Source organism: Mytilus trossulus, chromosome 9 (genome assembly GCF_036588685.1).
Source record: "Mytilus trossulus isolate FHL-02 chromosome 9, PNRI_Mtr1.1.1.hap1, whole genome shotgun sequence".
NCBI classification, from domain to species: Eukaryota; Metazoa; Mollusca; class Bivalvia; order Mytilida; family Mytilidae; genus Mytilus; species Mytilus trossulus.
In genome coordinates, this window is record NC_086381.1 from 73871825 (window position 1) to 73886909 (window position 15085).

Below are 15085 nucleotides of genomic sequence, written 5' to 3' on the forward strand. Positions count from 1 at the left end.
AACTGTCTCCCTGTTTTAGCATCAACCCAGTTGCTGTAAAAACAACCAACATGCTGATTAAAAAAGAACCTCAGTCGCGCGTTTCCAAAGTCCTGACTCTTCTGTGACACTCGTTTAAACATGTTGAAGATCGTAATCAGTATTTACATGGAGGAAATTTGAAATATCTTGCCAAATTTGGCTTAGCCTAGCAATTCCAGAGTTAGAAAAAACTCAGGTGATAGGCACGTTTTATACGTTTTATAATCAATAGATCTATAGTATTTGATTTCTTTCATTTTACCGATAAAGATCATCTTATATTTTTTTTGAAAACTAAAAGAAGAAAGAAACACATAAAGCTTATAATTATTCTTTTATTCTTCTAATCTGCAAACGGTGTAATAGTTAAAGTTGACAGCAGTGCTCAGTCAATGAATTACTTTCCTTATTTTCCCATTCCCATACTTGCTAGTGTACGAAATTCTGAAATAAAAACAATTGATAATAATCTGTTTGAAAAAATAAATAATGTATGATTCTATTTATTTATCTTTTCAAAATCAAATTGTGAAAACAAATATTGCAAAATACATAAAAAAAATAATATATGTTTTACTCCGTCGCCGTTACAGTCCCGTGATCTTTTTCTAATTATAGTATTCCCATTACGATTTATTAACAAAGTTTCATGTAAATGTAACGGAATTTGATGAGACTGTTATTAAAGTGAGAGGGTTAGCGCTATAGAACCAGGTTTAATCCACCATTTTCTACATTTGAAAATGCCTGTACCAAGTCAGGAATATGACAGTTCTTGTCCATTCGTTTTTGATGCGTTTTGTTTTTTGATTTTGCCATGTGATTATGGACTTTCCAAATTGATTTTCCTCTGAGTTCAGTATTTTTGTGATTTTACTTTTAACTAGCCATGAATAATACAATGGATAAATGAAATTCTAACCTTTCGGGTGTACGAAGGTTCCCCAATAGTTTAAATTGGGTTCGTTCTTGTTTTTGTATTTGTATAGTAAACTGTTGTCTTCGATCATGATGTTGTGGTTTTTTATCGACTAATAGTGTTCGGATGACCCCTCCTCACCCGGTTTCATGTCCCCTCTTCTAACAACACAATGACGTTCTTAGTCTTTCAGGAAGACCACAACGAATGATAATGCTAATTGTTTAATTCGATGCATTACACTTACCATTTATGAATATTTGTAAATTCACAAAAGCACTTAAGTCAGAGGGAAAAAGTCCCCTAACAAATACCAAAATCAAAAATTCAAACACATCAATCGAATGGATAACAACTGTCATATTCCAGACTAGGAAAAGTCATTTTTTACGTAGACAATTGTGGATTAAACCTACAGTAAGCTTGTAATTTAGCTTTGCCTTTTCTGTTCCTTTCAGTGTTTTTTTTTTTACTTTTGTGTTTATTTTTTTTTATCTCTTGGGTTTCAAAGATTTGGGTAATGGCGTTCCTGGCTAAATCTAGCGTTCTGCACGCACGACAGGTATTACGTTTCCTTTTCAGTTTTGCAATCTTAAAAAGCTAGACTTATGTGAATAAATATATTGTGTGGATACTTGTCAAGCATTCAAACAACAGTTATGACCTCCCCTTTAATAGGCTCTTGTTTACACTTACCTCCCATTTCCAATTCGTTATTTCCGTTTGTATCAATAAGATTCATGGCTTGGTTGAACATTTGTGTCCACTCGGATTTGCTGTATGTCAAGCCAGGGATATTAGCATTTGCATAAAAAGTAGAGAATTCGTCGGCATTGATGTGACCATTATGATTAGAGTCAATCCAACGAAAAGCCAGTCCAACGCCATCGGACCTTCTCTTTTCAATTGTTCTTTTGTCTACCATCTATAAAACACAATCCATATAATATAGAAACAGTTTCAGATGTGTGATATTGTACTGAACATAATATGTATAATTTGAATAACCATTACCAGTTCAAGAGAAACATTCTGCAAAACCATAGAAAACAGATTAACACCGTTTTTTTCAAAAGTTATTATTTCAAAGGGTTAATATTTCACAGTGGTGTCTTGTTTTGGCTTTGTTTGGACTTGTTTCTTTGCTTTTTGGTCTAGAATGATTGTTCCGTATATTTTATTAACTGTGCATTTGCATTCAGATATCGCAGTTCCAATTTATTCGTTCATAGTGTATTAATATACGTATTTTGATTGAGTTAAGCCTGCCAATTGATATTTTATCGTATGTTTTTCTATGTTGTGATGTTATGCTATTGTTTCAGAAAAAAAGGAGAAAGTTTGGTACCAAACGTTTAATCCCGCTGCAAATGTTGGCACCTGTGCTAAGTCAGGAATCTGATCTACAGTAGTTGTCCTTTGTTTATGTATTTTATACGTGTTTCTTGTTTCTAGCTTTTTTATATAGCTTAGACCATTGGTTTTCCCGTTTAAATGGTTTAACACTAGTAATTTTGGGGCTATTTATACCTTGTTGTTCGGTGTGAGCCAAGGCTCCGTGTTGAAGACCGTACTTTGACTTTTAATGGTTTACATTTTCAAAATTTTTATTTGGATGGAGAGTTGTCTCATTGGCACTCAAACCACATCTTCCTATATCTAAGACACAAATATGATAACTGTATAAACCGTAAGGCATTTTAAAATTATGTCCTCCATTCTCCAATATAAATTAATCTTAAAATTCATATTTAGAATCAAATTCATGGTTTAAATGCGCTAATTTTTCAATAGAATTTTTTTTTTATTAACATCTATATAACAGAACAGAGAAGGGTGAAAGTTAATAGAGCATTTAATAAATCAGTGATGCATGAAAATTCTTACTAAGTCAATGTCGTTTGAGTATAAGCTAAGTTTGAATCCAAGCAAACATCAATTATCGTTTTCTAAAATATATAAACGTGTTTTAAGGTGTTACTTAACACCTTGACTAAAATAAATTCTGTTCTTTTAATTTTCATATTTTTTTTGACTAACTATTTACTTTGATATTTTGACAAAACTATCAAAACATCTAAAAACTTTAACCAGACACATTATCGGTATAAATTGGTTTGATATATACTAGAAAAGTTTGGCAAACACTTATGTTGATCATTGAGAAGCTTCAAATTTTCTGAACAATATCGGGTGATTAAAACGTTCAGCTTAGTTTACAAGGTTATCTCCCTGAAGCTGCTATGAAAAGAGTAATGTGCATTCTTAAGATTGCATGTAAAGATATAAGTATTTAAACATGAACATTGATATATTTTTTACTCAAAATAACCATTTAGCACACATGTCGTTGGGTTAGATACAATATGTATAGCAGCCTCAACGTGATGTCTGACATACCAAAAAATAATTATAGGTATTTCATAACAACGCGTCTTTATGTAAGGTTGATACGCTCACTTTATTCAAAAATAAATTATGAAAATTCCGCTTAATTGGCACGTTTGTCATACCTTTCTTAACGGAAATTCATACCAACCTCCTGAAAAAGAAACTTAACATTATTTTATTAAAAATGTACGTACAGATGTAGTTTTTTGGATAGCTTCTGCAACGCTTGGTGTAGAATCTCTTCTGGTGAGTGCGGAGAACATTCCTGGGAATGCCAAGCTTACACTCACAAAGCAGCACAGTACGATCAACGACTTCATACTTTCTAAGTTGATATTTCGGTTAATTTCTGTTAAAGAAAATACATCTTCATTATGTGTATACTCTTTTAAAAGAGTGTAAAGCAATTCAAGTGAAAATGATTTAGATATCGAGACAGCGAAAAACTTAAACAATTTCGTAAATTAAAGACATAAAAATTAAGAATGACAGGTAATTGATGAAAATTATTTAATTTTTAATATACTAGTAACTGGCAAAAGTTTTATAAAATATATTAATGACATATGTATGAGAGAGAAATTTAAAATCGTACCATGAAATGACAATGTATAAAACCCTAATTAACAACGATCACATCACTAGACTAAAACATTGAAATAAAAAGGTTGAATTTGGTAAATGGGAAACACAGAGCACACAATAATTAGAATGGCATATAATGTAGTATATCTTTCTTTCTCTAAACAAGCCACTAGAACCGATTGAATCATTGAAAGAAATTACAAAGCGGAAACTCAGGTTCATAAAAACGATAGAAAGTCGACTGTTTGAAACTTAAGAAAAATTTATTTATCTGAGGAGATTGTGTGAAGAAGCTAATACGCTAAATACACAGAAAAACAGAGCCAAATGTATAATATAAAAAAGAAGATGTGGTATGATTGCCAATGAGAAAACTATCCACAAAAGACCAAAATGACACAGACATTAACAACCTAAGGTCACCGTACAGCCTCCAACAATGAGCAAAACCCATACCGCATAGTCAGCTATAAAAAACCCCGATGTAAAACAATTCAAACGAGAAAACTAACGGCCTTATTTATGTAAAAAAAACTGAAAAAAAAACAAATATGTAGCACATAAACCAATGACAACCATTCTATTGTAAATAAACACCTAACAATAGAATCTTTCAATTTACATTAAACATGATATATATATCCTGCATTACGCGTTGCCATTGAAATACTGGGTACTCGTCCTTTCCTGACTTGGGACAGGCACATACATAAATAAGTTGAAAATAAATTGTCAACGCCATGAGAGGAAACGAAGATAAAAAACACAAAAAACAGTACACAAACCACATATCTTGTCTCATTTCTTTATTTTAAAAATCAGGAATAAAACAGCTTTTGTATACACGTTCTATTATTATTATTTCATCTTATACCTTTAAAAACAGCACAGATTTTATTGAAAATTAAAAAAATATATTGATTGTCCTTTTTTATTTGTTAACAATCTGCACGCATCATTAAAAATTAACCTCCTGACATTCTGTATCAATGAATCCTCGTCTTATTTGTACCAGAACGTTATGAAAATAGAAAAAACTTTCTTACGCAATGCTTATCTTCGATCTTACGCAATGCTTACCTTTGATATCTGAATCCGTTATGATTGCCGGGGATGGGACTTGCCAGGTTTTATACAAAATGGCGTAATTGACAAATTAGTCAAACCTTTTAGTAAAATGTTTTTTAACCAGAATTATAAAGGTGAAATATGATAAAGACATAATTTGCGGTTATCTGCAAGACATAATTGATCATTTATATTTGGATTTCAAACTTAAAAAGGCAATTTAAAAAAAAAATGAAAATAATGACTTGTAATACCATTTTTTATACATTAGACGACATTGTCACACTGAAAATTAGTTATAGATTACAGTGTCACAGCCCACGTATCCGAGTATTCATTAGATAAAACGATTTCATGTCATGGGATATTCCGTCATATCATTTCGAATGAGGACATTTTAGCGCATTGGCAGGACATTTGAGAGATAAAAAATCGGATGTTATAGCGTCAAAGTAAAACCCATTTTAGTTCCTGACTTTTAACCCATTTTAGCGTAAATTAAAATTGTCAATGCACATTTTAGCGAAATATTTTTAACCCATTATAATATATAATAAATGAATAATTTAATAGACTCAAGACAGCACAATATGAAATATATGATGTCCATTAAAATACAGCACTACATGTCTGAATGATTTAATTAAATGTTATAGTCTGGAATATATTCAAAGAGAACGTACATAATGCGCTCTGGATATATCCCCTGTACAATAATGTTGAATTGCATTAGGAACTGTTCTTTCTCTTTGTCTTGTATAAGTTTTGGTGTAGATTAGTCTATACGTCGTATTTTTATATATGTTTTTGTTTGCAATTTGATACTAGTATCAAGAAAAACACAAATAACTATAACATTGCTGATTATAATTGACATGGGACGACTCTGGACCAATATTTGTAAGAAATGAGACTTCTACTGCATTGATAAAATTGAGCAAATAACTCCAAACTCAAATGAAAGGTTGTGTAATTTTTTTTCTTCTCAAAACAAGCTATTAGATCCGGTTGATTCATTTTGCGGATACCCAAAGTTGATTAGGAGTTAGTTGTATGTTAAGGACATAAAAACAAACTTTCGCATTTTACTTTAACTAATAAATAACTTATTAAAATCCCTTTTGTTATATCGTGTGGTCCATTTATTTGGCAACCGCCAATGACAGGGTTTTAAGAATATCAGTTTTTCGACCTGTTAGTCAAATGCGTTTTGTTCAAATATACTTTTTCACTTTTTTCGTCTTTTGGAAAATGTTTTTTGTGCTGTATTTGGATCCTTCTTCAACGAAATTTTCCACATTCACACGTATAAAAATTGCGGTTTTTATCCAACGCAATCATAGGTTTGAACGTAGTTTTCAATTAAGACTTTTCGTTTGGGCTTGTATCATATTTTCCATCCTGTTTATATGATCTGTCCATCTTATTTTGACTCAATACATTCAAGAGTCTATCCTTAGTTGAAGTAAATTATATTGCCTTCCGAATATCGTATCGATCCCTACATCACTGAAGAGACATTCATTGTCGAAATCCGGATCTGGTGTTCAATATTTTTTGCACCTCATGGTTGTGGTATATCATCTTTTCTGCAAGTTTAATGTTAACTTATCCATCAACCAGTGATACAGTTAAAAAAGTCCATTTCTAATTTGATGTTATAGAACTAATTTCCGAGGTCATTGATACTTCTAAAGTATGAACAATATGTTAAATTAATGTTCATGATGCAAGAAACATTTAAGTCAATATGAATTTGTACTAAATCTGAAGAGCAAACAAATCAAGAAAAGGACAACAAGTATTGCCAAGGTTAAATGTTCACGGAAATATCAAATTATGTCCTTTCCTTATTTTCTCATGCCAGAAGATTAGAAATTACTTTATTCCTAATTGAAACAAATATATTACGTACAATTAGCGTTAACTACACTAAGCATAGTGTATGATTTGATATATAAAGTGTTCAGACTTTTTGTATAAAGATAATGAACATTAACAGACCAGGCATACTTTTAAATGAATTCTAAAAACGGTTAAAGCAGGACAAGATCTCTTTCTTCTATACAAATAATGGATAGATTTCACTTTTCTTTAATTCAAATTGAAGGAAATTCGATAAAAATAATAGAAAGAATTATAGAACCTCACAGTGTTTGCCTCGTTATAGTGCTAGTAAGATAATTTTAAGTTTATTTTCAACTTTTTTTTCTAATCTCTTAATTTGTATGAAATATCTCTGACGTTATATGAAACGAGAGACTGTTGAATCTCAATACTACACATATGTCTTTACAAAATACCAAGCTATGTTTGATGCCAAGTCAAAACAGTTGTAACCACGTGGTGTTCAAATGGCATATTAACAACGGCGTTAGATGAGGAATTTCTTTGTAAGGTGTAACATTTTAACGTTATGTTTCTGTTGTGTCGTGTTTGTTTTCTCTTATTTATGAGTGTGAATTAACCTTACTATAAGACGTGTCACGGTACTTTTCTGTCCCAAATTCATGTATTTGGTTTTGATGTTATATTTGTTATTCTCAACGGATTTTGTCTAATTTTGTCAGTTTCTGTGTGTGTTACATTTTAATGTTTTGTCGTTGTTCTCTTCTTATATTTAATGCGTTTCCCTTAGTTTAAGTTTGTTACCCCAATTTTGATTTTTGTCCATTGATTCACAAGTTTTGAACAGCGGTATACTACTGTTGCCTTTATTTCTCGCAGTTGCAGATTCCCCCCGATGTATTGAATATTTTAATGTGGCTTTATTTTAAAGTAGGGATAATCAAAACAATCATTAAGATTATATCCAACACCAAGGTTAACATTGACTTAAACGATTGAGCAAATTTACATTGTCATTGATATAAACTCTGTCATGTATTACTTAATTTAATAATGTGACATCGTGATTTGCTTTAAATTACTTTGACATACGATAAAAAAAAAAGAGCAAAGTTGTTTTTTCAGCAATTATCACAAATGTCAACTTGTTTCTAAATAATAGCGAATACTAATTATTAGATTTATGTTGTACTATATACATGATATACAAAGGTCACTATTGAGAGTTTATCATTTAAGTCATATAAAACTTCAAACTAAAAAAAAACAACAGTTTATGTTTTTTTTATAAATAAATTGCATGATAAAAATTGCTATTTTTTGTTATAAAACTTATGTACAAATATTTGTTACTAAAGAATGGTTTTTTAATGTGTACAATTTTTTGAAGAAATTTACTTTGTGTATGTGTTGGTAGTAATTTGTCGACATGTTTTCCATATGCACTTACCTCAGCATGAACTTTCTCGTAAAAATAAAGTGATCGCAATACGCAGGTGCAAAGGAAAAAACCTAATTGGCAGAGAGAGTCAACAAACGAAAACTTCGCTCCGTCAACAAAATAAACTATTTCTTACATGAATATCCTTTCTTCTTTATTGATTGTTTGTTAACAGAGGTGACAATCAGTAAACTTCGGCTTCAAAACACGACCATTAATTAGCTGTCATATTTCCACAACAAACTTGACCGAGTGAAATATGTTTTGGACGATTATACGAAATGGATGCATAAAAATTATAAAATCGTACACAGCAGTTTTGATATATGTGTGCATTGGTTGAAGACTTGAGTCATTATTTTTCACCAGTATCTCTCTTCAGATAAAAGATATTTTATACAAATTTATCGATTAGAAAATAAAAACTGGAAATTTAACTAAAATTATCTTACTAGCCATATAATAATGCAAACACTGTGAGGTTCTATAATAATTTCAATTATTTTATCGAATTTCCCTGAATTCAAATAAATAAAGTGAAATCTTCCCGTTATTTGTATAGAAGAAAGACATATTTTCCTGTTAAAACCGTTTTTATGATTTGTTTACAAGTATGCTTGGTCTGTCAATGTTCATTCGTTAACTTTATAAAAAAAAAGTCGTAACACTTAATATATAAAATCATACACTATGCTAAGTGTATTTCTCGCTAATTGTAGCAATTTTACCTGACCATATCGGGAAATAGGTATTTAGTCGGATCTTAACACGTATTTGTGATTTGTTCAAACCGGTTTTCGATATAAAAAAAAAATACGAAGAAATGTCAAAATGTTTAGGACTTAATTAAATCCGTATTTCGGTAAGATTGTGCAAGCATACGATTTTTATTGCGTCTTACACTTTGAGAAGCGAATAATCTGTAACTACTTTATTCAAATATTCTGTAAAAACGTTAATTTTGAGCTATGAAAGTCAAGTGGCTCGAGAATTTTTCTGAGGAAGTTTTAAAAAAGTGCAAAAAAATATTTTTACAGTGGGTTGGCTTTCATTAGTCTTCACTATCTATAGATTAACAACTTTAAGTTATATTTATAATTCAGAATCATCATTGAAGGTGGAGCACGATTGCGCAGTTAATTAATTATATGGATGTGCCATTTGAATGATGAGTGACATTCCGTGGTATTATGTGCCAATTCGAAAAAGTTATACGAGAATTGTCTCCCCTTAACAGATTTTTTTTTTTTATAATTATGTTTAGGTTTCTGATATAATTTTGAATAATCACAAAATGAATCAATGCAATATATTTCAGTTTTTGTTATTGATGTATCAAAACAATTGATGTACGAATATAATTTCATAAATTTGAAACGTTTAAAATTTTTACATACCAATATAAAAAACTTTTTATCATTTTTAAATAGACTATGAATGAAAATTGCATAACTGGTCTTCCTTTCCTGATAGATTGATTGGGAAATGATCCAGAGTTATCTATTTGTCATCACAGAGAGGGACTAGCAAGCAAATTTTAATTGTAACTAATTCATTGTTAAAACAGTGTTCCACTATAAACGAATGTTATTTTATACAAATATAAGACTTAGTTAGCTAAATCTACAAATTTTATTTGAAATTATGAATTTTTATTGCAATAGATTAATATGCTACAGTAATTGTACGTAATATTTTTGTTTCAATTAGGAAATTAGGAATATCTTAATTTTTGATCATCCGGTACGAGAAAATAAGGAAAAGACAGTGTTCCACTATAAACGAATGTTATTTTATACAAATATAAGGACTTAGTTAGCTAAATCTACAAATTTTATTTGAAATTATGAATTTTTATTGCAATAGATTAATATTACGTACAGTAATTGTACGTAATATTTTTGTTTCAATTAGGAAATTAGGAATATCTTAATTTTTAATCATCCGGTACGAGAAAATAAGGAAAAGACATAATTTGATACTTCCATGACATTTAACATTGACAAGACTTGTTGTCCTTTTCTTTAGTTTGTTAGATATTCAGATCTAGTAGTAAGTACACATTCCAGCTGACTTAAAAATTTCTTGCATCATGAAAAATACTCGATTCTATAACATCAAATTATGAATGTTTTGTTAGCTTTTTCACTGGTTAATGAATACACTTTTAGGAATTAAAAATTGCGTTTTATCATATGGAATCGTTTTATTTAATGCATACTCGGAACGTGTCATTGCAATCTTAAACAAAGATTTCTAAAAAAATCTTTGGTCTCATGAAATGAATCTCACACACACATGTATAGTTAAGATCTAAACATTTATTTTGTTCTATGATATCTTGATAATCAGGAGGAAACTAAAACAAATATTTGATATAAAATTATGTAATATTACACTCAATTTTAAATAAAACAGTGTCATCAAACTTTTTTTTTAAGCTTTGGAATCGAGATGAGAAAAATTCTTTATCCAAAACGAAAAAGGTCAAGGTCTCCCCCTTTTTAGAAACTCACACGCACACGAAGAGCTGTGTGGTTCGAAAGTGACACACGGTCTGATTTTAAAACTGCCTCAGGTCACCCATTTTAGTATAGCAAATTTGACTAGTGGTTTTTCGACCGGCAAAATTCTCAAATGCTGTTTGTCAGTAACTTTGACATACTCCAAGTGAAAACCATTTAATTATACATTCTCTAAAAAATCTAAATTAAAGTACATTGGGGAGGGGGTCATTTAGGGTACTCCCACTCATGGGAACCCAAAGGGTATCTTACTTTACAAATCTTTGATTCCTCTAAGTTTAATTTAGAGATAATAAAAATGAGTATATAACAGCTACAGAAAGTGTTTGAACAGTGAAAAATGTGTCTATACACAGTTCAGGCGAAATTTGTACTGTTGAGATAGTGTCAGAATATATTTTAGATCATCAAGAATGTGTTGAGATATATTCAGACAGCTTTGAGACTGTCAAGAACGTGACGAGACATATTCAGACAGTATTAACATTGTCAATAATACGTTAAGACTTATTCATACATTATTAAGAATGTCAAGAATATGTCAAGAATATGTCAAGACTTGTCAAGACAATTTCAAGACAACCAATAATTGGTACAGACTAATCAAGACTTCGGGAGCCTGTAAATTCAGTGTTTGACGTTTGTTTATGTGTTACATTTTTGTTTTGCGTTCATTTTGTTACAAAAATAAGGCCGTTAGTTTTCTGGTTTGAATTGTTTTACATTGTCTTATCGGGGCCTTTTATATCTCACTATGCGGTATGGGATTTGCTCATTGTTGAAAACCGTACGGTGACCTATAGTTGTTAATGTCTGTGTCATTTTTTTCTTTAGTGAATAGTTGTCTCATTGGCAATCATACCACATCTTCTTTTATATATCTTATAAGATGATACAGCAAGGATTGAATTTTTTATAGCAATGTTAATACTGTCAAGAAACTTGTCAAGAAAAATGAAGAAGCTTTATATTGGACAAATTCATACTATGTTAAGAATTTTAAAAGAATAATTCTGACAAAGAAAGAATGTCGAGTAAAAATTCATATAAATTAAGACAAAAAATGGTCTTTACATACTGTTTGACCTTTTTTTTTTTATATATATATAAGTAAGGGATAACCGCAAATTAAGACCTTATCATATTTCATCTTTATGATTCTACTTAAAAAAAACATTTTACAAAAAGGTTGGACTAATTTAGCAATCATGCCATTTTTTATAAAACCTGGAAAATCCAATCTCCGGCACTCAAAACGAATTCAGAGATTAAAGGTAAGCATAGCTTCAGAAACTATTTTATTTCCCTGATATGTTGGTACCAATGAAACGAGGATTTACTGATAGAGCTGTGTCAGTAGAGTAATTTTAATAAAGCAGTCATATTGTTATTGAAAATATTTTTTTTTAATCTCTATAAAATCTGTGAGTTAAAGTTATTAGATGCAATGAAAATAAAAGATACAGACAGGCTGTTTATTCCTGATTAAATAATGTCATGAGAAAAGATGTTGTGTTTGTTTTTTGTATGATGTTGTGTTTTTTTGTACTTCACATGGCGTTGATAGTTAGTTTTCAACTAATACATTTGCCACTTTTCTTCTGTGCGTATTTAGACTAATAACTTATCCACACATTCTCCTCAGATAAATACAATTTTCAATCAATTCAAATAATTGTGTTCCATCGACTTTCTATTATTTTCATGAACCTGAGTTTCCGCTTTACAACTATACCTTTCAATGATGCAATCGGTTCTAGTGGCTTGTTTCGAAAAAGAAAGGTATACTTCAGCATACGCCATTTTAATTATTGTGTGCTATGTGTTTCACATTTACCAAATTCCACTTTTTATTTGAAAAATTCAGTCTAGTGATTTGATCGTTGTTAATAAGTGTTTCATACATTAGTTTGTATGGTACGATATTGAATTTCTCTCATTTATAGATGTCATAAATATATTTAATAACATTTGTGCGAGTTATTAGTATATTAAAAATGAAATAATTCTCAACAATCACCTTAATTACTTTGTATCAAACGTACGAATTTGAATTGCTTTCCACTATCTCAAAAGTATTCACATAAAGAAGATTATTCTTTTAGAATTCTTTTACAGATATTAACCGAAATATTACTTTAGAAAGAATGAAGTCATTGATCGTTCTGTGCTGCTTTGTGAGTGTTAGCTTGGCATTCCCAGGAATGTTCTCAGCACTCAGCAGAAGAGACTCTACACCAGGCGTTGCAGAAGCTATCCAAAAAACTACTTCTGTACGTACACGTTAAACAGAATAATGTTGTCCTTAAATGCAATTTTAAGGGTGGAAATGACTCTTTACATAGCGGCTCCATCGCTTTCGCGTGGTACATGACAGTTTAAACTGTTTTTAAATACACGTTTATTATTATTTTGAAATCGTATTACGCACAACTTTTTGGAACTTTTGATTTTCAATGCTCGTCAACTTTGTTCTAGTTTTGGCTTTCGAACTCTTTTGATCTGAGCGTCACTGGTAGGTCTTGTGAAGATGAAACGCGAGTGTGGCGTATCAAATTATAAACCTAGTACCTTTTGATAGCTTTTATTCGTGTGATTCTCTGTCCTAAATGTTCTCCCATTTATTTGTTTTGTAGTCCTGTCATGAAAATTGTCAATTAAATGTTATATTTAACATTGCCATAAAAGGGAGAGGTTTGGCTACCTACAAAACCAGGTTCAACCCATCATTTTTTCTTAAAATGTCATGTACCAAGTCAGGAAAATGGTCATTGTTATATTAAATAAAATTGCGAAAGGAAATGGGGAAAGATCGTTTCTTTGTGTATTACATTTTAGTGTTATGTTTCTGTAGTGTCGTAGTTCCCTTATATTTGATGTGTTTCCTTCAGATTAAGAATTTAACACGAATTTTTTGCTTTTTTCTCAATCAATTTATGAATTAATTTTAAACAGCAGTATACTACTGTTGCCGTTATTTTTAGGTATAAGAAACGAGATTTGATGTTTTGATTTCAAATTTAGCCTATACTCAAACGATATTTACTTCCAAGTAAGAATCTTGATGCATCATTTATTTATTATATGCTCTATTGACTTTCATTGTTATGTTATATTGGTATTTACAAAAACATATTTCTATTGGAAAATTAGCCGAATTTACCCATGGATTTGATTCTAAATGTGAGCCTTTAATGTTAAGTTATATTAGAGCATGGAGGACGTGGTTAAAAAGTGCCTTAGAATTAATGAAGGTGTCATTGTAGTGACTTTTCTGTTTTTCTATGGTTTGTCATAATTTGAAGTGGTGATGGTAATACAAATTAAACATGTAATGCAACATACAACATGTACAGTATAACATATCTATAATTGATTCTTTTTTTTCAATTTAGATTGTTTTATAGATGATTAACAAAAGAACAATAGACCACTTTCGAGTTCATCCGTCACCGGCAAAAACTCGTCAACTATACACGCCTTTTTGACGTCATTTACCAGATAGAGGGGCTCGCCTGTATCCCTGCACTATTTACGTTCATCAAGCGTCTTAGTGATCGTCTTTGTGCGGGATAAACTAGAAATAATGGTTGCTCTGTAGGTACTTACTGACATTTCCCTAATGACAGCAGTGTTGATTGTCAATTTTGAGAATTCAATTTGCCGAATAATTCGTACAGTATAGAATTATAGTTTTCCAACCACTCGCTCAACATTGGAAGGAAGTGACGACGCCCCTAAACGCACAAATGACGATGATAAAGTCTCGTATAATTGACGAGTTTTTTCCGGTGACGGATGAACTCGAAAGTGGTCTATTGGAACGAGAATGTCCGATGGCGTTGGCCTGGCTTTTCGTTGGATTGACTCTAATCATAATGGTCACATCAATGCCGACGAATTCTCTACTTTTTATGCAAATGCTAATATCCCTGGCATGACATACAGCAAGTCCGAATGGACACAACTGTTCAACTAAGCCATGTTTGCTATTGACACAAACGGAAATAACCAATTGGAAATCGGAGGTAAGTGTTAACTAAAGCCTATTAGAGGAAAGTCTGGTTATAACTAGTATTCTAAAGTTTGCACCTGTCCTAAGTCAGGAATCTGATGTATAGTAGTTGTCGTTTGTTTATGTAATGTATACGTGTTTCTCGTTTCTCGATTTTTATATAGCTTAGACCGTTGTTTTTCCCGTTTGAATGGTTTTACATTAGTAATTTTAAGGCCCTTTATAGCTTTTTGTTCTGTGTGAGCCAAGACTCCATGTTGAAGGCCGTACAT

At 31.0% G+C, this 15085-nt stretch overlaps 1 protein-coding gene across 1 annotated transcript; it reads right to left on the reverse strand.

Annotated features, from left to right (window-relative positions):
* Nucleotides 1-336: 336 nt before the first annotated feature.
* On the reverse strand, nucleotides 337-5051 carry LOC134684199 (uncharacterized). The gene is made up of 4 exons (XM_063543473.1): nucleotides 4997-5051; nucleotides 3526-3680; nucleotides 1637-1865; nucleotides 337-465 (listed from the first exon to the last, which is right to left on the reverse strand). Exons 2-4 carry the CDS (start codon nucleotides 3649-3651, stop codon nucleotides 428-430), a joined length of 393 nt encoding a protein of 130 aa, XP_063399543.1. The 5' UTR covers nucleotides 3652-3680; nucleotides 4997-5051; the 3' UTR covers nucleotides 337-427.
* Nucleotides 5052-15085: the final 10034 nt, after the last annotated feature.